Source organism: Balaenoptera borealis (genome assembly GCF_965194805.1).
Source record: "Balaenoptera borealis genome assembly, chromosome: 19".
NCBI classification, from domain to species: Eukaryota; Metazoa; Chordata; class Mammalia; order Artiodactyla; family Balaenopteridae; genus Balaenoptera; species Balaenoptera borealis.
The window spans coordinates 64,564,506-64,590,343 of record NC_138878.1 but is presented as its reverse complement, the minus strand read 5'-3'; the positions used below and the strand labels follow the sequence as shown (position 1 = coordinate 64,590,343).

General features: G+C 41.0%; 1 protein-coding gene across 8 annotated transcripts in view; it reads right to left on the bottom strand.

Annotated features, from left to right (window-relative positions):
* LOC309616851 (zinc finger protein 836-like) overlaps positions 1-25,838 on the bottom strand; it is a gene marked incomplete at its 3' end in the record, with an annotated part of 476,825 nt that overhangs the window by 149,900 nt on the left and 301,087 nt on the right. For 5 of the 8 annotated variants that reach the window (XM_082368090.1, XM_082368091.1, XM_082368088.1 and 2 more), the window contains one exon: positions 18,838-20,444. The exons of 1 other annotated variant lie outside the window; for it this stretch is intronic. In XM_082368090.1, the coding sequence (XP_082224216.1) occupies positions 18,838-20,444 (1,607 nt within the window). Of the gene's footprint in view, positions 1-2,804; positions 2,862-18,837; positions 20,445-25,838 lie in introns of those variants that run through there. 2 more of the 8 variants (XM_082368089.1, XM_082368095.1) reach the window with 1 other exon arrangement.

The following is a 25,838-nucleotide window of genomic DNA, read 5'->3' as shown; positions in this document are numbered from 1 at the left end:
ACTCTTCATTGCGGTGAGAGCGCTTCTCGCTGCAGTGGCTTCTTGTTGCAGAGCACGGGCTCTAGGCACGCAGGCTTCAGTAGTTGTGGCACACGGGCTCAGTAGTTGTGGCTCTAGAGCGCAGGCTCAGTAGTTGTGGCGCATGGACTTAGTTGCTCCACGGCATGTGGGATCTTCCCAGACCAGGGCTCGAATCCGTGACCCCTGCATTGGCAGGTAGATTCTTAACCATCGCACCACCAGGGAAGTCCCAAGGGAAACATCTTTATGTCACCTCACAGCTCACAATTTTAATAGATCACACAAAAAGGAAGAAAACGGAATATGAGACTAACTGGTTAAATTAGGCTTTGGCTGTTAATATACACAGTCATTGATATCTTTACCAAGTACTCATCAAAATAGCCTAAAATTATTTATTAGTTACCAAGGAACTTTTCCCATATAGAAGATAAAGAGGAGAAAGCAGGCAGGCCTCAAAGGAACCTGAAACACATTTTTAAAAGAAATAATTTGTAAATTTTTTTTCATTTAAAAAGCTGGTGTCGGGCTTCCCTGGTGGCGCAGTGGTTGGGAATCTGCCTCCCAATGCAGGGGACACGGGTTCAATTCCTGGTCCAGAAAGATCCCACATGCGGCGGCACAACTAAGCCCGTGCACCACAACTACTGAGCCTGTGCTCTAGAGCCCACGAGCCACAACTACTGAAGCCCACGCGCCTAGAGCCGGTGCTCCGCAACAAGAGAAGCCACCACGATGAGAAGCCCGCGCACCGCAGCGAAGAGTAGCCCCCGCTCGCTGCAACCAGAGAAAAGCCCGCGCACAGCAACGAAGACCCAATACAGACAAAAACAATAAATAAAATAATCTAAAAAATAATAAAATAAAAATAAAAATGCTGGTGCTAAAGTTTTTAAAAATTGAGACTATAATGTTAGAAAAGAATGATATGAGTTGATTATAGAAGACCAAAAATTATTCCAGAAAGAAATACTTATTTATAGGAAAGGAGAAATTGAATGAACTAAGATTTATTCCAACTTCCAAAAAAACTTATACAGAATAGAGAAAGAAAAACTAAATGCATTACACACACAAAAATACTTTAAATAAATGTTCCTCTAAAAAGGCACCATGTAGTGACAGAGTCAGTCATTTCTTGCCCCAGGTGTCCTCTCCCCTGACACCTAATCCACTCCAGGAAAAGGGAAGGGGGTGACCCACAACTAAGGGAATCAAGTCAGTGCCCCCTGGCTGAATAGGGATTGCAAACGGAAGTTATCTTCTCATATAAAGAATTACAAAATGCATAAGCCTGTAGACAGCAGTTTTGCAATTCTCATCCTCATTTGTGTAACTTAAACAAATTTTAAATGTACTATATTCTAAAGCCACAAATCATATATCACGACATCATCCATATCCAAACAACTCACCGTCCATCTGCGTCCAGCTCCCACCACCCACCTGCACTACTACGTGTTACCATTTCATTCCGTTTATCTGCCTCCCTATTTCTTTCTCTGCCTACGTCTTTTTGCTCCCCTCTGCTCTCCTGCCGTTCCTGCCCTCGTCTCTATTTCCTCCCTCACACCTGCCCTGCCCCACTCTGCACCATGTTCCCTCTTGTTCCTCTTTCTCGCCCGCCTCCGCTCCCTCTCTACCCTCTGGGTTACACCTCTTCTAGTGCCCTTAACTTCCGCTCCTCCCCGCTCCCCGGCACTGCAGTTGGCGACGCTTCCTTCCTGCTGTCTTCCTCTGCTCTTCGTGTCCCCCTCTGTCCTCTTTCTCTCCCAGCGCCTGGTGCTCTGAAAGCCTCGGTTCCACCTTTTCTCCTCTCCCGGACTCACCGTGCGAAGTGCCTCACCACTGCTGCCCTCCCTCCTCCCGCTGATCCAGGGCTCTCGCCGTGCTGCTCACCCGGAGATCCGCCTTTCTTTATTTACTTCTCTATTTTATTCGCCCGCTACTTTCAAGGCTAAATCTGTTTCATTTCACTTTCTCTTTGCAAGTCCCTCAGCCGCCATCTAAGTTCCCATTGGTTCTCCCTCATTCTTTTCTCCTTCTTAGTTTTTCTATCCCTCTCTCGGTCGCTCTGTCTCTGCTTCACCTGATTCCCCTTCGCCCCCATATTTAGAAAGATGGGGAGTGAATAAGATGCCCGCCTACCGCAAGAGACCATTTTCCACCTGAGTTGAACTTGGGACGGAAGAACCATGGGCGTCCACAAGGCTGGCCCAGGTCACGTCCCCCTACGCGGGGTGAGGGGAAGGGCTGACCAGGAAGGGGAGGCCAGAGAAGCAGAAGGACCGGTCTGAGGAGGAGGCGAGGACAGAGGGGCTGGGAGGGAGGGAGGGGGTCTCAGGAGAGGGGCGGGCTCTGCAGACCCCCAGGACCGGGGAGAGGACGCGGCCTCGCCGGGAGCGGGGCGGCCGGCGCTGCCCTCCAGGGGCCGAGAGGGCGAGGCTGGGGGTGGGGCGGAGGGCGAATCCACCCCGCGGTCAAGGACTTTACAAGGGGAGGCCGAGACAGTTAACAGGTTTTAAGCAGCGAAGTGTTCCGAAAGGTGGTGTCTACCTGGACGGAAGGTATTAAAAACCAAGGGCAAGGACCATCCTCAGAGAAATCTATAACCCGAAGAGAAAAGATCCCCGAAAAGATTCAGACCGGCTAGATCTGAATTTACCTGGAGTAAATTCAGGGGCGGGTGTGGGGATTTTAGGTCCGTAGTCACTCACAAGACCCTGAGGATGGAATAAGAGAGGCCCGCAGCGCAACTTTTCAGCAGAAAGGAAAAAACTCACTGTTTGTCGTAAGACCTTCACGCCCTACTCTCCACTTCCAGGTCCTATGGAAACTACTACCGCCGGATTAGAAGCAGGGCTTCCGGGGGGCGGGGCCTGGGCAGAGCACTTCCGGCGAGGGGCGGGGCGAGGAGAGTGCCCAGGTCGGCCCCAGGCAGAGGAAGGAGGGGCAGAGGGAGGAGGGGCAGGGGGCGGGCACTGGAAGGTGCTTACCGGTAAGCTCATGGGCTTCCTTTAAGTTACTGTCTGTAACAGTTTTTTTTTGTTTTATTTTGCTTTGATAGGTAAGAAGTGGATTTATTTAGAGAGAAACATACTCCACAGACAGAAGGTGGGCCCTCTCAGCAGGTGAGAGCAGCCTGGAAACATGGCGTGGTTAGTTTTTATGGGCTGGGTAATTACATAGGCTAATGCGTGGGAGGATTATTCCAACTCTTTCCAGAAGGGGCGGGGATTTGCAGGAATTGGGCCACCGCCCACTTTTTGATCTTGGATGATTTGCCTCAGAACTGTCACTTAGCTTGCTGTTCTGTTACAATGAGCATATACCGAGGCTCAAGGTCTAGTGGAAGTCGACTCGCTGCCATCTTGGACCTATTTGGTTCTAATCATTTTACGTTGTGTCCTTGGGCTATGTCATTCTTTTAAAGTTTGTGCCCTGCCCCCTTCCCTCCTGTTTCATTCCCCCTCAGGGGTTCTACTCCCATATTCTTATGGGAAGAAGAGGGCAGATGGTCAGTCTTCTGTAACTACTTCAAGGCCGAGTAGGGGCGTCGACCCTGACAGTCAGGGAGTAAAAATCTCTGGATGTCTGATCTAGGCGCCCCAGGGAGCAGGACAGCTCCTTGTTTTAAGTCAGCATGGGCAGGAATCCTTGCATAGCCATCATCTTGGTGTGACTGTTACTACAACTTCCATGTTGTTGAAGCACTTTTTGTAACAGCATCAGAGTACAAAAATATCTATAAATGACAAAAGACTTAAAGGCATGGTAAAATATCTGATTACAGTGTAATCGATAAAGAAACTTGGTTACAATAACGTACCAAATAATCCTAGTTAAATATTTCTCTTTCAGTTACCTCAGGGGCCCCTGAGTTAGCCGGAAACCAAAAGAAATTTAATTAAAATTTGATATTGGGGAAGTTTGTCAAAAAGTTTTCAAACACTTGGTCAAGGAAGATCATAGGTCACTGTGAGACAATACTTATTTCTTAACCAACGTTACAAAAGAGCTCAAAAGAAAATACAGATCACTTAAAGGCAAAGAAACTCATACTATCTGATATTAAAAGCAGCATTTCAAGAAAACTTTGGAGGGAGAAACCAAATCCAGTCTTCTCCCAGCCCACTCCCAACAAAATCCATTTACCCAACTAAATTTAGTCCAGTCTTAGAAAATCCTTATCATGCACAACTCTTTTTTCAGTATTTTTTTTTCTCATTCCTCCCACCTTCTTTTACTGAAAACATACATGTTACTTTCCTTAAAAGTTTTTTTTTTTTCACATCGAGTTACTTTTTTGGTTGACAAATTTATAACAGAAGAATAAGGTCTTATTTGACCTCTAGTAAACCTAGGTACTACAGAAGTATTATACTTAACATTGATGACTTTAAAGACATGTCTATATTAATCAAACCAACAAGCTTAAGCCACCTTCAATACCAGAAATCAGTTTAGTACTGAATATTTTCCAGATGACATGCACCTGAAATTCATTCTGGCCAGATTATTTTTTATTTCTGAGTATTTATACAAGCGCTTAATTTTTTTAAAAGCCAATTAAGTAGAGCTCTTTTACGAATTGATTTTTGGCAATACCATGCACCTACAACACACATATACATACATATGAACATACAACAGTCTAACAGTTTTAAGGAAAACTTACAGTTGTGTGGGCCAGTTACCTTGGAAACTAAGATGTTTCCTCTTAAGATGAAAATGGTTTAAGTAAGGGAATTCCCTGACGGTCCAGTGGTTAGGACTCGGGAATCTCACTGCCGAGCGCCCGGGGTCAATCCCTAGTCTGGGAACTAAGATCCTGCAAGCTATGCGGAGTGCCCCCCCCCCAAAAAAAATAAACAACAACAACTAAAAAAAGCATTCAGTGATTTTTTTTCCCAACAGGTTGTTGTCAATGTCCTGCTAGTGAGACTGAAGCAATTCAGGGTTTTGGGAAGTTTAGTCTCTGAGAGGGGTTGAAATGGGACATTGGTTACATCCGGGAGCATTGGTTGCAAGAATTAATTTAAGCAACTACGAGAAACAAGAACTGGGCTTGTCTCTGTTTTACAAACGAAAATAACCAATAAAATTCTCCCTGCGTAGAATTGATGTTGGGTGACCTTGGCCTGCAGCGGCTTGAAGCCAGGTTTCGGTTCCCGGCCAGAGATTGAGGTCGGGTCGCAGCAGTAAGAGAACCGAATCCTAGCCACTAGACCAGTTGTCAGTGACAAGGCCCTGGCCCTTCAGCTTTGCAGAAAAGAATTCCCAGAAAGACGGAAAGTAGTGAAACCGGTAAAGTGTTTATTAGGAGGAAAAGAGCACAGTATGTGTGGATAGACACGGGCAGACTCAAGAGAGAGAGTCGCGCCCTCGTGGTAGTTTAAGTCACTTACATGGGGAAGTTGTACCGGGTTTCCTTTGGCCAATCATTTTGATTTGGCTCGTTCTGTGTCGTATTTGGTGTATCTCAGCATCCTCCCATGTGCGCATGTGCATCTGTCAGCCAAGATGGATTCCACCGAACAGGCCTATTGGGGGGCTTTTTTGCTCCCAGGCATGTGGGATCTTCCCAGACCAGGGCTCGAACCCGTGTCCCCTGCACTGGCAGGCGGATTCTTAACCACTGCGCCACCAGGGAAGTCTTGCAACATTTTCTAATGTCATGTGGTCCTCTTGGATCAAATGTCCAAAACCTTTTGATATTTTTGACAAAATTCCCAAAAATCAGGATCTGAATGAAGACTTTTGACATTGAAAAAACTCGGGGCTCTTTTAGAGGTCCCCTGAAATATCTTGAAGGATTTGTTCTTTACCTGGTAAAATGTCAAACGAATAAGGCTTTTAATATGTTAAATTTCAGGGGAGCTTTGTCATAAAAAAAGAAAAACTAAATCTTTTAACCTTATATTTATATAGGAATATATTAACAGAAGTGTTCTAAAATTGTATGAAATTCCTGAAATTCTAAGATGCCCTGATATAATATTATCAGTCCTAATTTAACAATTTATGTCACAGAAATAAGCAGATCTGTTTGTTAATCCCATTATAATGATCTCTCATTAGGTCTTTAATAATAAACATTTTCAGGAGGGAGGGACAAATTGGGAGATTGGGATTCACGTATACACATTCCTATACACAAAATAGATAACTAATAAGAACCTGCTGTATAGAACAGGGAACTCTACTCAATACTCTGTAATGGCCTATATGGGAAAAGAATCTAAAAAAAAAAAAATAAGGTGAATATATGTATATGTGTAACTGATTCACTTTTCTGTACACCTGAAATGAGCCCATTTTGTAAATTAAGTATACTCCAATAAAAATTAAAAATAATAAACATTTTCAAGACTTTTTATAATTTATAGACAGCTGTTGCTTTACCCTGATGCTTTTGCAAATGTGTTTCCTCTTCAGAGAAATTCAATGAAATGATTCTGACGGGCACTCGGAAATACAGTTCTTGTAACTTTAAGATCATAACAATGAAGTGGGTTCATTAGGAGTCTGTTTTCTTTGTAACATGATACCTGGTGCAACTACCTCCTATTTCATTTGATCCAGGACTGATAAAGTAAAACTTAAATCAGTATTTTAAAGACCTAAAAATAATAATGCTCTGTAGAGCACTGTTTTCTTAATACATTCCCAGGAGATGAAAACAAATATCACACTCTACAGCCCTAAGATGTGTACTGGAAAAGACACTTCCAGATGTACTCTCTGCAGGCTCACTGGAAGGGACTCTATCTGGTACTGTTGACTAAACTTTGTAATGCCAAACTCCAGGGAGTACACTTCTGGATCCACATGGTGCACCTAAAGAAGGCACTCAAAAAAAAAAAAAAAAAAAAAAAAAAAAAGAAGGCACTCAACCCCAGCTGGACCTCCACACCATCTGACAACCTGAAGATAAAGCTCACGAAAATCAGAAGCAGATGATGTCTGAGGCTGATGGCTTTCCCAAGCTATCAAGACCAGGCTTGTATAACTTCCTTTCAATACAATCTCTTAGCTTGTTTTCTCCTTCCCTTCCAGAGAAGGACAATGCCTTCGTCCATATTCCCCAATCACTTGTAAAATGGGAAGCCTGTCTGATTGCTAGATTTGCCATCAGAAATCTCAGTCCATCCAAGGAGGAACGACCCTTTGGTTCACCCTATATGTCACTGGGGTTCCAGATGCTGTTTTCTGCCCAAAGTGTTCCACTGGCCCATTTTATGGAGCTAGGGTGCTCAGCCTATCTGAACTCTTCCTTGCTTCAATTTGATACAGCCCTGGGACAGGAAAACAAGACCTTTTGAATATTTTCATGAAAAGTTTTGTCGAACTGCCAGTGCAAGTCAGGTCATCTAAAAACTTAACGAGGTATCTATATATCTAGGTAACCTCTGTGTGTAATAAGAACACAATATCTGAGCCTTGGTTCAGTAGCGCTAATGCCTCTATACAATTGAATGAATCCATAGATACTATCACTTATGTGGGGGACTTAGAGGTTACACCTTCATGGGTGTAAGTTTCATGAATGACTTCTATGCCTGGGCAATTCATTGCCTTGATACCTGGAGAATACAAGGACACAGTGCTAGCTGTGTTCACTATCCTAATCACTTTATTATTTTTTTAATTTAAAAAATTATTTATTTATTTATTTTGGCTGCACCGGGACTTGGTTGCGGCACGCGGGATCTTAGTTGTGGCATGCGGGATCTTAGTTGTGGCACGCGTGCAGGATCTAGTTCCCCAACCAGGGATCGAACCCGGGCCCCCTGCATTGGGAGCTTGGAGTCTTGACCACTGGACCGCCAGGGAAGTCCCACAAAATATATATTCTTCAATGTTTAAGGACACCTCATACTATATCCTTGTGATTTTCATATTTTTTAATCGTTATTAGTTTGTATCTGTTTCATAATGATATCACAGGGAGACCTATGTCAAAATCTTCCTGTGACTTAGGAAATTTCCTTTTTTTCTTGTGAATATGTTCATTTTGGCTGCCTTGATAATTATATAAGCAACAAACTCCCCATTAAAAATTGGATTCGTGACTTAGCCTTATAATCAGATTCTCCTCTATTGTTCTGTGTTTAATGAAATGTTCCACCACTGACTCATTTCCCTGCTTGGAATCATGGAAGTCCACACTGAAACGTCTTTTTTGCCAACATGGCTAGTTTGAAATTTTCCATAATACAGAGTTATCTTTCTAATAAACATCCCAAAATTTATTCCAGTCACTGAAACTTTTAAAAATGTTATGTTTTCATATGTATGCTACACCAGGACATTCTACTCATTTTGACTGAAAATATTTTAAATATGCTAATATCCCTATGTAAACAGCATGTTTCAATTGATTGCCATTTCTCTATGGATGAAATATTCCACCGGTAGGAATGTAGAAAAACATACTTTGTAGTAAATGTTTAATGACAGATATTGCCATAAAAATATTGAGGTAGAAATGAAGTTATTGCATAGTTGATAATCTAGTTTTACTTTCTTTAGGGTTCATATTAAAGAGAACATGGACCTCCCCACTAAATGCCCTTAGAAATATGGCAAAGTTCCTTTCATTCCTTAGATGAAAATAAATCCCAGTGTCTTCTGAATACTATATATTTTACAGGCTCATAAGAGAACTTTCAGCAATAGAACACAAACAGCTAAAATACATTACAGTTTAAAAATCAAAGGTAAATTTCTAATTACTCTCATAATGAATATAGTGAATTTGAAATTGCATTATATTTAGTTATTGTTGACTTAAGTATATTATGATGTAAACAAGTTTTTCTCAAAGCTATTTGAAGGTAATTCAGCACAAGTGTGGAATAGGATAAGCATTTTACAAAATAAGGCAGTTCTCATCAAAAGAAAACGATTTTTTCTCTTATTGCCCTTCCTCCTTTTATTTTATCTATATGAAATGATGGATGCTAATTAAACATATTGTGGTAATCATTTCACAATATAGGGAAGTCAGACTATTTTGCTTTACACCTTAAACATATAGTGATGTATGTAATTGTATAAAGAGTTGTTTATACAACTCACTGTGTAAAGACTTGGTTTTAAAACGGCAAATATTTAAAACACGTTAGCAAAAAGAAAGAACAATACAATTTATAACAATTTTGGAAACGTTTTGCTCTTTTTGAAGCAACGGTTACTGACCTAAATTATCACTTGCCTTAGTCCTCCAGTCTCAGACCCTACGTCTGGTCCCTGAGTATCTGGAACTGAGCAGATTGTTGAATTTGGCCTTTGGAGTGAAAGGGGAATAGAAACGGAGAAGCTATTCTGCAGGGTGTCAGTATGAAATAGCCCATTCGACCCAGGGAGAGTTTTGTATTTCTCATTCTAGTGTGTAATACAGAGACAAGTTCAGTTCTTATTTCCTTAAACTGCTAAAATTAATTCTAATTGCACAAAATGTTCCTGGAGCCAACCACTGCCCCATGCCCACCAGTCTAGGAGACCCACATTTCCAGAAACCTGAATAACTTTGGCCTTGCAGGACATGAGAGCAACCTGCTGTTAGAAACAGCTTTTATTTAAACCGTGTTCAACTTCTTTATAGGAAACATCTTAGTTTCCGACATAACTGGCCCCCACAATCGTAAGCTTTTTTTTTTTTTTTTTAATTTATTTATTTTTATTTATTTATGGCTGTGTTGGGTCTTCGTTTCTGTGCGAGGGCTTTCTCTAGTTGTGGCAAGCGGGGACCACTCTTCATCGCGGTGCGCGGGCCTCTCACCATCGCGGCCTCTTTTGTTGCGGAGCACAGGCTCCAGACGCGCAGGCTCAGTAATTGTGGCTCACGGGCCCAGTTGCTCCGCGGCATGTGGGATCTTCCCAGACCAGGGCTCGAACCCGTGTCCCCTGCATTGGCAGGCAGACTCTCAACCACTGCGCCACCAGGGAAGGCCCCAATGGTAAGCTTTAACTTACAATTTTTACAGGCTGCAACTTGAAACAAGCCCGTCAAATACAGGGAAGCACCTTCCGGGCCCGCCCCCTTCCCCGCCCTCCCGCGTTCCCTTCCCGGACCGGGTTCCCCTCACCGCCCCCCAAACCCGGCCGTAGCTCTCCGTCCAGGCCCCGCCCCGGCCGGTCGGCCTCTTCACCAGGCACGTGCGCGTTTCTCTACGGCCCCGGAAATGGAATTCTTGGAACGAAGTAGCAATGCAGAGCGTTTGTCTTTGCTAGTTGAAATCAGTGCTTCACGGTCCTTTTACTCCATCCTCAGGGTTTTGGAATCACTGCGGTCTTTTAATTCCCACTCCCGCCCCTCCTCCCCACGTAAATCCAGACGTCATTGTTACAGATCGCGGACCTTTTCCCTTTGGGTTTCAAATTTCTCCGAGGCCAGTACCGAAGCCCTTGCCTTTTCTGCCTTCGGTCCACGTAGAAACCGCCTTTCGGGACATTTTCCTGCTTGAAACCCTTTAGTACCTCCGCATTTGGCAAAACTGGTTCTATGGCCTTGCCTTTATGTGAGGGGAGTGAGAAACTAGGGGAATACATGGCTATGCGTGAGAAGCTAGTATAGTGAGGAAGGTCAGTAGACTGGAATGGTCTCCATCATACATAACGAGCAAAGTATAAATATGATATCTATATAGCACTTTCTGTTGTAAAAAATACGCCTAAGGTATCTTATTTATTTTTGGCTGCATTGGGTCTTCGTTGCTGCTCGTGGGCTTTCTCTAGTTGCGGTGAGCGGGGGCTACTCTTCCCTGCGGTGCGCGGGCTTCTGATTGCAGTGGCTTCTCTTGTGGAGCATGGGCTCTAGGCACGCGGGCTCAGTAGTTGTGGCTCGCGGGCTCTAGAGCGCAGGCTCAGCAGTTGTGGTGCATGGGCTTAGTTGCTCCGCAGCATGTGGGATCTTCCCAGACCAGGGCTCGAACCCGTGTCCCCTGCATTGGCAGGCGAATTCTTAACCACTGGACCACCTGGGAAGTCCAAGGTATCTTTAAAAAAAGATATTTATTTGGCTGCGTTGGTTCTGGATCTTTAGTTGCGGCATGCACATGGGATCTAGTTCCCTGACCAAGGATGCAACCCGGACCCACTGCAGTGGGAGCGTGGAGTCTTAGCCACTGGACCATTAGGGAGGTCCCAGGTATCTTTATTTTTTTTTAAATAAATTTATTTTTGGCTGCACTGAGTCTTTGTTGCTGCGCCCAGGCTTTCTCTAGTTGCTGCAAGCAGGGGCTACTCTTAGTTGCGGTGCGTGGGCTTCTCATTGCGGTGGCTTCTCTTGTTGCGGAGCACCGGCTCTAGGTGTGCGGGCTTCAGTTGTGGCACATGGGCTCAGTAGTTGTGGCTCGTGGCTCTAGAGCACAGGGCAGGCTCAGTAGTTGTGGTGCATGGGCTCAGTAGTTGTGGCTTGCGGGCTCTAGAGCGCAGGCTCAGTAGCTGTGGCACACGGGCTTAGCTGCTCCGTGGCATGTGGGATCTTCCCAGGCCAGGGCTCCAACCCGTGTCACCTGCATTGGCAGGCAGATTCTTAACCACTGAGCCACCAAGGAAGAAGGAAGTCCCAGGTATCTTATTAAAAAAAGGAAATATGGGACTTCCCTGGCGGTCCAGTGGTTAAGACTCTGCGCTTCCACTGCAGGGCAGCGGGTTGGATCCCTGGTCGGCGAACTAAGATCCTAAATGCAGTGTGGCTCGGTCAAAAAAATATATATATATGCTTGGGAATTCCCTGGCGGGCCCTGAGGTTTCACTGCGGAGGGCCAGGGTTCAATCCCTGGTTGGGGAAATATGATTCTGCAAGCTGCACGGTGCGGTCCAAAAAAAAAAAAAAAAAATGATGCTTGAGAATGGATTGTAATGTGGATACTTGTAGTACATATATTTAATGTAATTTTCCTGTTTGGGAGTCAATATTTTGTATGTGGACAATGAAAAAAGAAAATTAAAAATGATAATATAAGAATCATTTCATGTCCAGAAACATATAGCTTTCTGGAATTCCTTGGCAGTCCAATGGTTAGGATTCCAAGCCTTCACTGCCGAGGGCCCAGGTTCAACTCCTGGTCGGGGAACTAAGATCCTGCAAGCCCTGCTACCGGGCCAAAAAAAGAAACATAACTTTAAAATAACATTTTAAGGGGGAGTTCCCTGGCGGTTCAGTGGTTGGGACTCTGCGTTTCCACTGAAGGGGGAACGGGTTTGATCCCTGGTCAGGGAACTGGGATCCCACAAGCTGTGCAGTGGGGCCAATAGAATTGTTTTTAAATGAATGATTAAACAAATAAATAATAAAATAAAAATTAAAGTAGCATTTTAAGTGCCTACCCTCAATTGAATATATTCTGTAGTTTCAAGGAAATCTTATTTCTCTATTCCTCTATAGGAAATACTTAAGGTAGCTTCTCCAATTCTGATCATCCCTCAGATATAACAGGTATGTTAATATCACATAGTTTAATATTAAATTAAATGTGGAGTTAATAAGAGCGCTCATCGAAAAGGAACAGCAATTTACCAATACACTAAAAGTCTAAGGGCTCGTTTCATTTCTTTGCTTGGCTTTCTAGCCCTCAGTGTGAACTTCCTGTTTGTGGTGGGACTGAAGTATTAACTGAGTTCATGTAGTTCTGAGGCTTCCTTCCTCAGGTGAAGGCAGCACCATGTAACTGGGCAATTTTAGTAAGGTTATTTTACAAATATTCAATGATAAACCAGTTGGAAGTGTTAAAACTGAAAACCTGTAGTCAACCCAGTGTAGTTAGACAAAGAAGGTAATATATTTGTAGTTGAATCAAAATTAAATGGACATTCTAAAGGAAGGAGGCAATATATGAGAGAAGGAATGAGAGACAATGAGTTCTCACCTATAACCTTGACTTTGGGAGGTTAAGGTGGGCATGAAAAAAGAAAAGGTCATTGAAAATGAACCAGTCACGTTTTTACACGTTTTGCTATGTAACAAGTATTCCTGAATTTTCAATGTCTTACAACAACAAACATTTATTTCTTCCTCGTATGTATCATTATTCACCTCTTGCTTGTTTGTATAATTTGATTCTGTCATTCAGCATAAAATTTCAGTCTATCCAAGACCCTTCTTGCAGTAGAGAAGACAGGGTTATACGAAACAAACAAAAGATTTGAAAGCTTCCATTTAAACTTGAAACGTGCCTTTCTACTCACACCAAATTGGCCCAGGAACTCAAAAAGCCAAGCTTGCATAAAATGGGCAAGGAAGTGCAATCTTCTCAAGTGAAAGGAAGGGTTGCCTAAGTCAAGTGGCCAAGACTGATATCAAAGGGCAGACATGTATGATCTCACAGAAGGGTGATAAATGATTGTAAATAATATTAGTATATATGATAACTGCAGCTTTTCTCAGAAATGATTTTTCCCTCCTTTGTTCACACTAAATAAAACTACTGATTATTAGATAAAATAGGGAATATCACTACAGAACAGGCAGACAAGAAAAGGATAGAAATGAACTATTACAAAACTCTACAAAATAATACTTAAAAACTAAGATGAAATGGACTGATTCCATGAAACGAGTAACCTAAAACAAATCACCAATGTGAAACAGATTATTTGAATAACTACCTTGAATTACAAAGTAAATTTTAAATTTCAAAATCCCCACTAGCCAAGAAAGAAATCTGCAAGCTGAGATGGTGACTGTGAGATCCTAGATAAACTACTCCATAATATGGCTGTTTCAGTATCTATTTGGTGTAGTCTAGTGGCCTGCTGGGGCCGTGAACTGACACCAGCCTTTCCTTTGACAGCACATCCTAGGTTAACAGCCCAGAGTCACAGGGATATGACTCCTTGGACTGCCCTCGTGACAACCACACTTCCCCATCACCCACGGCCTTCCCCTGGTTCTTCTTTAAATCTGGCTCCCCTTCCCCCACTGAAGCTTAGTAATTCCTATTCTTTCTGGTTTGAATTCACCAATTCCATTTAAACAGCCTATCCATGGACCCTAAAGAAGGTTTACGCCCCAGGTCTGGCCCCATGCTCTCTGTCTAGACCCTACCTGGACTTCTTACATGTTCCCTCCAGCTATACCTTGTAGCTCCTCCAGAATCTGTGAGTAATAAACGTCTCCATTTCACTTTCTCTTGCAGTCTTTCGTGGAGTTGTTGCCTAACTTTCAACACTCAGGGGCTCAACTTTACAAAAGGTAATTTAACAAAGTCACAACGATGGCATTCAACAATTCTATCAAATTTATAAAGAACTACCAGTAATTCCATACGATTTCTTTTTTAATTTTTAAACTTTTATTGGAGTATAGTTGATTTACAATGTTGTTTCAGGTGTACAGCAAAGTGAATCAGTTATACATATATCCACTCTTTTTTTTGTTTTTTCAGAGTCTTTTCCCATATAGGCCATCAGAGTATAGAGTAGAGTTCCCTGTGCTATACAGCAGGCTATAAAATTTCTTTTTAAGACAAGAAAAGGAGGGAGTACTTGTCAACTCAATTTATAAGGCCAGTATTACTAGGATAAAAAACTAGACAAAGTTAATAGAAAAAAAAGAGAAAGTAAACAAAATGACCAATTCAATCCCACATGAAGATTGCAAAATTCATCATAAAATATTACAAACAGAAATGAATCATAGAAAGAATTCATATTAAAGATAATATAAGTCAGGGAATTCCTTGGTGGTCCAGTGGTTAGGACTCGTCACTTTTGCTGCCGGGGCCCAGGTTCAATCCCTGGTTGGGGAACTAATATCCTGCAAGCCACATGGTACAGCCTAAATAAATAAATAAATAAATAAATAATAATAATAATCAAGATCACTTATCAGAGAAAAATACATTATTCTTGGTTGGGAACAAATTCTATGTGGAGGATACTGGGTGTCAGTTGACATACCAAAAGTAGCACAAATGTTATTTTCTCTGCAAGATCTTCTGGTTCTGAATGTGAACATATCAATAGGAAAGGGCGGCACAGCTTCCAGACACTTGGGAATGGAGATTCTCTCCTTGTCACAAACTATAATTGGAATTCTGCAGTCTATCTCATTCATCCTTGTAATTTCTTTCACTTCACTGCATGTTTGTTCAACTCCACACACTTGATTTTCAAGCACCTGACCATAGCCAACTCCCACAAGAGAGATTTCATGTCACCATTTTGCCACTCCAGTTTTTTCACTGAACTAAAGCCCTAAAGTACCAGTTTTTCTTCATATTTATAATGCACCTACTTTGTACCTGTCATTGCCTTATGGGCATTATCATGTCACAGAAGTCCCAAAACAACCCACTAATTTACATATCCCATGCTATAAAACAGGAGAAATATATGTGACAGAAAAAATTATCGCTAAGGAAACAATTCAAAACATTTTTTATTACAGTAGAAAACAATGTAACACATTGTGTACTAGCCTAATTTGAAACTCAAATTTTAATAGCATTTAGAAAATTGCTCTTTGAGTAAATTGCTTAGTTACATTATCTAATAAACATTTCCAAACATTAATTTTATTAAACTAAGGTAAAAATATCTCTGACAAGTTATCCAAATAGTATTTTACAAGCATTTTCAAGAACCATATTGAACAATGGAATGTATGTGTGCTGCAGGAAAAGAAATGTAAGAAAGTATTAGCATGAAGAAAAGTGTGGTTTGCCAAGTCAAGAACTCAGGAATTTCAAGAGTAAGCATTCAGTGTTTGTTTTGTTTTCTTTTCTTTTTGGGTGAAGTAGAGAAGAACAGCTTTATTGCTCTGCCAGGCAAAGGGGCCACAGCAGGCTAATGCCCTCAAAACTGTGTGTCCCAACCTGGAGGGGGTAGTGAGTTTTATAGTAATGGTTCAGAGAGGGCGTGATCAGCTCGTGGACATTCTTTTGATTGGTTGGTGGGGAGGTAAGCGGGAGTCAACATCCTCAACCTTCTCCTTCCCACCAGTCTGGGGTGTACATGCTTGTGGGTAGCACACGGTTCATTTCTCCCACCTGGTGGGGGTTTCAGTATCTGGTCTCCGGACTTCCTGAGCCTCAGGTTCTTTTGTGTCTCAGCGCAGAAGGAATTCAGCGAGAGGTAAAGTGACAGGCAAGAAGTAGACTTATTAATATAGGACACTTGTGAGGGATACAAGTGGGTAGGCGAGGGGGCTCTGCCTCAGTGTTTTATTAAAGAGTCTGACTCCATTTTTTCTTTTCTTTTCTTTTTTTCTTTTTTTTTTTGGCTGCACCATGCGGCTTGTGGGATCTTAGTTCTCCGACCAGGGATTGAACCCAGGCCCACGGCAGTGAGAGCTCGGAGTTCTAACCACCGGACTGCCAGGGAATTCCCCTGACTCCATTTTTTGATGTTTGACTATTGACACCTCTTAATCCTCAGGAAAACCTCTTCTTATTCAGCCTATCTGGACAGACTGATAAAAAAGCCTAAGGGCTCCTTCCTTTGAGAGAAACTGGACATTCAAACCGTAAGCTTATCCTCCACCAAGCCTCACCCAGTAATTAAAATTTCCTCTAACGTTTACTGCTCTCCCTTCAATTCCCAAGAATGAGTCTAATTTCTCATTAAACATAGATGCAAACACCACCTATTCACATGCAGTGGAAGAGGTGACCAACTTTTCCGACACATCGTTCCTACCACATAATCAGTCCCTAGCAACCTGTCACTCTCCTCTCATGGCAAGTCCAGTCCCTTTAGGTCCCTACTGCTCTGCTGATGGTCAGCTGGTAGAGCATTCTGTCCTGTAACCACAGTGACCTATCCATGCACCCTGAACATAACAAGCATGATGAGTCAAGGCAGTTTTATGTTATTCTCTGCTCCTCCCTATTGCTGATTCACAACTATGGAATTTGGTAATTCAGGGGCCTTGTTTTTCCAGGGAACATGGATGTGAATGAACCACACCTAACGAAGTTGGCCCCCTTATGTTACTGATTCCTTCCCAGAGACAATCATCAAAGGCCTGTAATGAAGGCATAAGATCAACAGACTTCAAACTTCAGGTTGAAAGGCATAAATAGTAATGTGGCTTTTTCAATAAAATTCAATTAACAGAATATTTACAGTGAAGATAATTGGCCATTTACACGTTATTCTTCCTGTCATATACATACCATTTCATAATTTTTAACATACTGTGACTTGTAATGATTCTAAGGTACATAACAATCTCACATTAATCCTGGAGAAGTACTTATGCCTAGTATAGATTCTCTGATATGTAGGCTGATTTAAGAATGGCACAAAAAATTTACCTAATTCATTACATTTGTAAGGATTATCCCTCATATGAGTTCTGTGGTGAAACCTCAGGATGCATCGTTTCATCAAATTCTTTCCACGTTCAGTAAATATAGTTTCCGACCTGTATGAATTTTATCATTACACTAAAGGTGTAGATACCTGATGAAAACTTTTACAACATTCATTACATTTGAAACGTTGCTCTCCAAACTAAATCCTCTATGTTTCAGAAATTTCATCTTTAGGTACAGGCCTTAGCACACATATTACTTCGTGTGGTTCCTCTCAAAGATATATATTGAGAAGTCTGGTGAATTGTGCAGCCAGGATAAAGCCTCTGCTCATACATTTGTAGTGTTTCTCTTCAGTGGACTCTCCACTGTTGCCTAATATTTGAACTCAAGGTAAAGATTTTGCCACACTAGTTGCATTAGTAAGGGATAGTTCCAGTACCTTCCCATCTTGTGATCTTTGTGTAAAATCCTTACCACACACATAATATTTGAGTGGTTTCTCTCCAGGATAAATATTCCAATATCTAGTGACAAGTGAACACTAACTTGAAACTTTGCCACATTTGGTACATCTGTAATGTTCTCCCCAGTATGGATTATCTGATGATTGGCGGGATGTGAGCCCTGAGTAAAGGTTTTGCCCATTCATAGCATTTGTGAGGTAATCTCCAGAATGAATTCTTTGGTGAATGACTTCCTTGTCTAAGGACTGGTCATACTAAACACACCTACCCGGTTTCTCTCCAGAATGATATTTTCAGTGAAGCCTAAGACGTGGACAGCTGCTAAAACCCTTGCTTGAAGTTCGTCATCAATGTGGATTACCTGACAGTAAGATAAGCTTCTAAGTACACTGACGGATTTTTCACACTCATCATATTTGTCAGGCAGCTTTCCAATATGAAACTTCAGTGCACCTTAAGGTATGAATTTTGACTGAAGACTTTGAGAAATTCAATACATTTCTAGAGTTTCTGTCCAGTATAGATTATGTGATGGTGAGGCTTTGCCACACTCATGACATGTGCATAGTTTCTCTCCACTATGAATCTCCCATGAATTTAAAGTGTCAATTTTGTTTTGTTTTTTTTTTAAGGATTTTTCAAAATTTTATTTATTTATTTATTTATTTATTTATTTAAGGCTGCATTGGGTCTTCATTGAGGGGGCTACTCTTCGTTGTGGTGCGCAGGCTTCTCATTGCGGTGGCTTCTCTTGTTGCAGAGCATGGGCTCTAGGCGCACAGACTTCAGTAGTTGTGGCATGCGGGCTCAGTAGGTGTGGCTCGCGGGCTCTAGAGCACAGGCTCAGTAGTCGTGGCGCACGGGCTTAGTTGCTCCGCAGCATGTGGGATCTTCCCAGACCAGGGATCGAACCCGTGTCTCCTGCATTGGCAGGCGGATTCTCAACCACTGTGCCACCAGGGAAGCCCAAAGTGTCAATTTTGAGTGAAGACCTTCCCACATATATCACGTTACTATGATTCCCCCTTTGTATTTATTACCTGATATGTAGTGAGAGTTGAGATCTAAGTAAAGGTTTTTCAACAGTCTTTACTTTTGTAAGGTTTCGCTTTTGTATGAACACTCTGATGCTTTGCAAGGTATGCTTTTCGACTAAAGCAGCTGCCACACTCATTACACTTGTAAGGTTTCTCTCCAGTATGAATTCTCTGATGAATTACGAGATTTGAATTCCGATTGAAGACCTTGCCACACTCACTACATTTGTAAGGTTTCTCTCCAGTATGAACTCTCCGGTGAATTGCAAGGTATGAATTATAACTAAAGACTCTGCCACATATATCACATTTACATAATTTCTGTCCTGTATGGATTATCTGATGTCTCCTGAGGTTTGAGCTGTGATTAAAGATTTTGCCACAGTCTTTACATTGGTAAGGTTTCTCCCCAGTATGAATTCTCCGATGAACTGCAAGGTATGAATTTTGACCGAAGACTTTGCCACATACATCACATTTATATGGCTTATCTCCTGAATGGATGATTTGATGTTGTATGAGGTGTGAGCCAAAATAAAAGGTTTTGCCACACTCATTACATTTGTAGTGTTTCTCTCCAGTATGAATTATCTGATGACTGACAAGGGTTGATCTAATACTAAATACCTTACCACACTCATTACATTTGTAAGGTTTCTCTCCAGTATGAATTCTCTGATGACTTGCAAGGTTTCCTTTTTGACTAAAAGCCTTGCCGCACTCATTACATTTGTAAGGTTTCTCTCCAGTATGAATTCTGCGATGTTTTGCAAGGTATGAATTCTGACTAAAGACCTTGCCACATTCATTACATTTGTATGGTTTCTCTCCAGTATGAATTCTCTGATGAACTGCAAGGTATGAACTTTGACTAAACACTTTTTCACATACATCACATTTATATAAGTTCTCTTTTGTATGGACTATCTGATGTCCAGTGAGGTGCAAGCCATGATTAAGGGTTTTGCCACACTCGTTATATTTGTAAGATTTCTCTTCAGTATGAATTGTTCGATGAATTGCAAGGTCTGAATTTCGACTAAAGCCTTTGCAACATACATCACAATTAAATATTTTCTCTTTTGTATGGATCAACTGATGCTGAGTGAGATTTAAGCCCCGATGAAAGGTTTTGCCACACTGATTACATTTGTAAGGGCTTTCCATGCATGCACTCTGGTCTTGTGTCCGTATTGAAGGATGCATAAAATCATTCTCATATGAATTAGAAATGGTGGTTTGGACAGTAGAAGTTCCTTGAAGTGGTGAAAATGAGGCACTAATGCTGATACTCTTGTCAGCTTGATTAAATTCATCAATTTTCTCTTCACTTTTGAAAATATGCAGTTCATCCTGAAAGCTTAATGCCAGCCTGTTTTCCATAGGCTTGATTCCTGCAGTGCTTCTACCATGCCGATCTCTCTTATCAGTCAGCTTTTTGTTACGTTTTATAGGCATTCCTTTATAATTTCTTTCCTCATCTCTTGGCTGAGACTCAAAGTCATGTATATTTTCCTGGATTTCCCTGAGGTAAAAATGCTTGATTTTATTCCTTTCATGTCTTCCCAATATCAGTGTTTGGAATACTTCTGCTCTATCAGTGTTTGCATTTAGTTGTAATTTCTTGATCACATGTACGTGAGAGATATCTACAAGACAAAAAGAACCATAAGTATCCTATTCATCCCAATTCATAAGTAAATAGTTCATGTTAAATACATATTACACCAAAATTAGTACTTACACAAAACAGAGTTATGAAAATTCCCAACCATGATATTAAAACGTTTACAAACACAAAAGGAATGATTCTTTACTAAAGATAAAGTGATCCGAGGTAATTCCACTTAAATTTAGGGCACCCAATTTTCAAACAACCTATGATAAAAACACTCACATTGGAAAAACTTCTGTTAGCTATCAAAGAAAGTGTATTTTTCAACCATGACACCAAAGCACATACCAATTAGCAGTAAACATACTGGTGCCTCGTAACAGGAGAAAAGAATATTATACTATACATATATTGTGCATACTTGTTAAATAGAAATGAATGGTAAAAAAACAGACAGTAAATAACTGTAACAGTAAATAATCCAAAACTAACTTATTCAATGAATAATCTCAAGGAGTGGCGGTTTCCAATTGGGAAACAAATATAGCTTAGAGAAAATGGTGAATATGATAAAACAGTATTTTAAAAAACAAAATGTTCTTCTAAAAATGTGTTGTAAAGCTATGTACCCAGGAAGAAGCATAAAACATTCTGAAAGACCACCTTCTGTATATGACAATTAAATATCAATAAATGAAATATTCTCCAGTTATATTAACAGCCATTAAATAGAACAACTCCCTACCTGTTCAGTGCCCTAAAATATCCAGTTCATTGGCTCCAAAATATATGTAATGAAGAGAGAGCAATTTGTGAATTTATTTAACTAGGTTCATGCAACAAATTGCAAAAGAAAGGCATACAATATATAAGGCAAAAAAAGGGACATCATAATAAACATGCCAGTATATTAATATATCTTTTTTATACAAAAGCCACTTTTGATTCATTAATATAAAAAATGCACTATTTCTGGGAATTCCCTGGCAGTCCAGTGGTTAGAATTCAGCACTTTCACTGCCACGGGCCCAGGTTCCACTCCTGGTTGAGAAAGTAAGATCCCGCAAGCAGCGTGGTGTGGCCAAAAAAACAAACAAACAAACCCCCCCCCCCAAATCCCCCCACTATTTCAAGCCGTCTAACATTACTAGTTTCTTTTGAAAGGCTTGAGGAAAATTATCAGAATTTTTTAAGTAAGGAAAGTGGAATCACAGGTTTATGTACATGACCCCAACTGACGCAGAAAGTAGTGAGAACCATGATGTGAACCTTGACCAATAGACTGAGACAACATATCCTTAAACATGACCGCCCACCCAAGCAGTATAGATTACAAAATACTACAACAAATGTCAGGAGTTGAGAAAGAAAACTTCAAGGGAGATGCAGGAAGTGAGCTGGATAACTGCTAAGGTTATTCAGCCACCCCTCCTGGAAAAGGTTTCTGAGCCATCACAGCTACACACAAAATGATTTAGGTTGTGTCATGAGACAGTTGTTCAATATATAAAGAGGCATTATTTTTACAGTGTGAGTGATGTGGAAGGTGGAGGGATGGGTGAAGGAGTGCTGTAGAAATTGGGAAGTTCAGGAGAATAACTTAAATGTGCTAGGAAATAACAATCTTTCCATCCACATCAAGGTACCATGTGAGGAAAGGTCAGGACTGAGAAAGGGCCTGAGTGGAGCACAGAGTTTTTTAACCATGGGAATTATACTATGAGTATGGGAAGAACTGAAAGAGATTTAAGCACTGTAGAAAGAAATTAACTTTAAATCTATTACACTATTTGCTATGCAAGGTATCAAATTCCAATAGCTGTATTTCCATGCACATATTCAATAAAAACATGTATAATATTCAAGGAGATGGTGCAATAATGTTCTTAGCAGAAAGCAGAAGGAAAAACCAGGAGAAGACCACCAGAAGGAGACGGATCAGTCTATTCTGTACACACACATGCAGAACAAAGTAATCAGATCAACACTACTGTAAAGTAGGGAGATCATGATTTCAGAATGAAGATCTCCTGGCTGGGTGAGCAGGGTTTGTATGGGGAAACAAAGATAGCAGGAAGTGTTTGAGAAAGCCTGAGCAATTTCAGGATAGGATCACAATAGTTAAGTAAGCAAAGAAAGAAACAAATGTTACTAACTAAAATATCGATTACATAACATAATTTGGTATATAAAATGTTTATGTTAACACTCCTTGTTATTAAACATGACAGTGTTCTTTTAGCTGGCCTCTCTAAATACTGAAAATCGTATCATTAAATTTCTTAACACAAACTCTGCAAAGAAAAACAAAACCGTGAGGAGTGATGTCAGCAGAACAGTAAACCACAGGCACTCATTAGAGCCATGAGGAAGCCAAGTTAAAACCAATAAACAAAAAAGAATTTGGGAAAACTCTACAAACCAGTAAAAAAAGTGGCAGCACCCAGGCAATTGCCTATCCTGAAAACACTAAACCGAAAAATGCAGGAAAGTTCATGACAATTTCCTGGCCTGCGACTCCCCACCTCCTTCTTACGTTGCATTGAGATTGAGCTGGAAGGAGCCTCCCAATTACCAGAGGTGTCCTCACGGGGAAACGCTAAAAACATGACAAAAACACTCAGTAAACTAGAAATAGGAAAAGATGACCTCAACATAGTAAAGGACATGTATTAAAAGCCCACAGCTAACATCATACTCAATGGGGAATGACTTAAAGCTTTTCCTCTAAGATCAAGAAAAAGACAAGGACACTTGCACTCAGTATTTCTAAAAAAAAATTACTGGAATTCCTAGCAAGTACACGCAGGTAGCAGAAAAAGACATAAAAACAACAATTCCAATAGCAAAAAGAAGCAAAACTATCTCTTTTGACAAATGAAATGATCTAATAAGTAGAAAACCCTGGGGAATTCCCTGGTGGTCCAGTGGTTAGGACTCCATGCTTCCTCTGCTGGGGGCCTGGGTTCGATCCCTGGTATGGGAACTAAGATCCCACAAGCCGTGCAACGCGGCAAAAAAATAAAAAATAAAAATAAATAAATAAAAATCTGTGAAGATTCTTAAAAAAAAAATTGATAGAAATAATGAACTCAGAAAGATGACAATATATAAAATTGACAAACAAAAATCAATACTGTTTCTATACACTGACAATAAAAAAATCAAGAAGGAAATTCAGAAAACAATTCCATTTACAACACCATCAAAAAAATAAAGTACTTGGCAAAACTTTACAGAAGGGAAAGATATATGCACTATAAACTAAAAACACAGCTGAAAAATATTTGAAAAGACACAAATTAATGCAAAGATATCCCCAGTTCATGGATTAGAAGTAAATATTGTCAGTATGTAAATACTACCCTAAGTGATCAACAGATTCAATGCAATCCCTAATAAAATCCCAATAGTGTGTCGCGAAGAAACAGATAAATCCATCCTAAGATTCAAATGCAATCTCAAAAGACACTCAATAGCAAAACCAAGGTTGAAAGGAATGAAGTTGGAGGTTTCACAATTATTTCAAAATTCTTAGAAACCTAAACTAACCAAAGCAGTATGGTACCAGCATAAAGACAGAGAGAGACCAGTGGCATACAACAGAGACATGAGAAATAAACTCTTATGTATGTGGTCAAATGATGTTCCACAGGAATATCAGGACCACTCAATGGGGGAAGGGCAGTCCATTAAACAAAACAAAACGAATTATGGTTCAGATTGAAGGTATCACTCCACTTCATAAGTTCTCTGATTTAGATGTTTCAAAATTAGCTGTTGATGTAGAAAGAACAATAGCACACAGGTGACCCCAAAATGGTGTCAACAACAGTTTACACAACAGCCTCACAAATAGGAGGATGTGAACTTGGGCAATGTTATACTGAGGAGAAATTCCTCTTCACCATTTACTGAGGGTGAAAGGGGATGGTCATAGTACATGTGAACACCACTATCACAGTGCCCTTGAGACAGGCTTTTGTGACATTGCTCAAAACCAGAAAAAAACCTGGAAAGATTTATCAGCCAGGCTCTGGTGATACTTTCTATTTCATATCATAGAATATGCAGACCACTTCACTATAGCTTTAAGTGGTGATTTTCTATATAGCAGGAAAATATTACAATATATGAGGGATACTATTCTCATTCAAAATTATCTGTCACCCAGTAAACCCACTCTATAGAAAGTCCACCAGAAGTTGTTGATTAACGAAGGGTGGATTATCACACCAAAGATTCTGGATAAAATTTCAGAGTCTAGTTCTATGTATTTCATAAACAAGTTTCAGAGGCAAAATCACACAAACTTAGGAGAGTATGAAATCAGGAAGAGAATACATTCCCAGACTAGGTAGAGCAGTACAGGAGTGAAAAAAATATGAGATATGTGCATCAGACATCATAGAACCTTCAGATGGAACCATGTGCTCTAGCCACAGATGCCAAACTAAGAGCCTGAAAGACACATATATGCTCCTCAGTAAGACTGGGGATCAAAGAGGTGATCTCTCTGTCCACTGTCCTTAGTTTTCCTAAGTAATAATTACAGAAGATAGAATGCACCTCCCTGTTACACACAAGCCTGAAGAATGTGGCCAAAGCAGAACAGAAGAAATGCAGGAGGGATCTAAACAGGCAGACGGGGCTTGAGACAGCTCCATGCAGGTTATGAGGTGCCACATGGAATCAAAGAGCAGCCAGTGTCTCCCATCTTCTGATGAGGTCTCCTAAAAACATCCAATGGGGATGGAACCGGGAAAGTTCCGGGATTGGAGCCTGAAGGCATCAGCTCTTACCTATGTGGACTGAGAACTGAGCATCCAATGGAATGAAGGCGAGAAGGAGAGATGAGGGGGCAAGAGGCCCCTTTGAAAAAGTCCACCTCATGCTCTGCTAAGTCAAGCAACAGGAGCTCACAGAAGCCAGATGGCAGAGTGTTATAGATCGTGATAAAGACCTTGCCTCTGTCTCTGTAGGAGCTGCAGCACCACTGGAGGGTGAAAGAACACATTTCACATGCGGAAGGAAAGAGGGAAAAGTTACGGAGAAGAAAAATTTCCTCTGAGAGTTCAAATAACAAGTAAATTTTTGTATTCCCACAGAACTCTCTGATGAGGGGAAGGTCTCCAAACACTATTAATAACGAGGCTTCCCCTCAGCCCTTCTGAGATCTGACCTGTGTTCACACTTTGATACATCCCCAGAGGTATTCAGATCACTCTTCACAGCCCAGGGCTCTCTCTCTTGTTACAAAGTGGGTAAAATATTCAGATAAGAAACAGAAATTCCTCCACATAAGAGGAAGGAAACATGATTTGCTGTGGCTTTTCCAGAATCCTGGTCTCTTGCTCAGCTGAGAATTGAGGTGACTACAGATGGAAACAGAAAAATATTTCGAAAAACTGACCTGCTCCTTACCTCC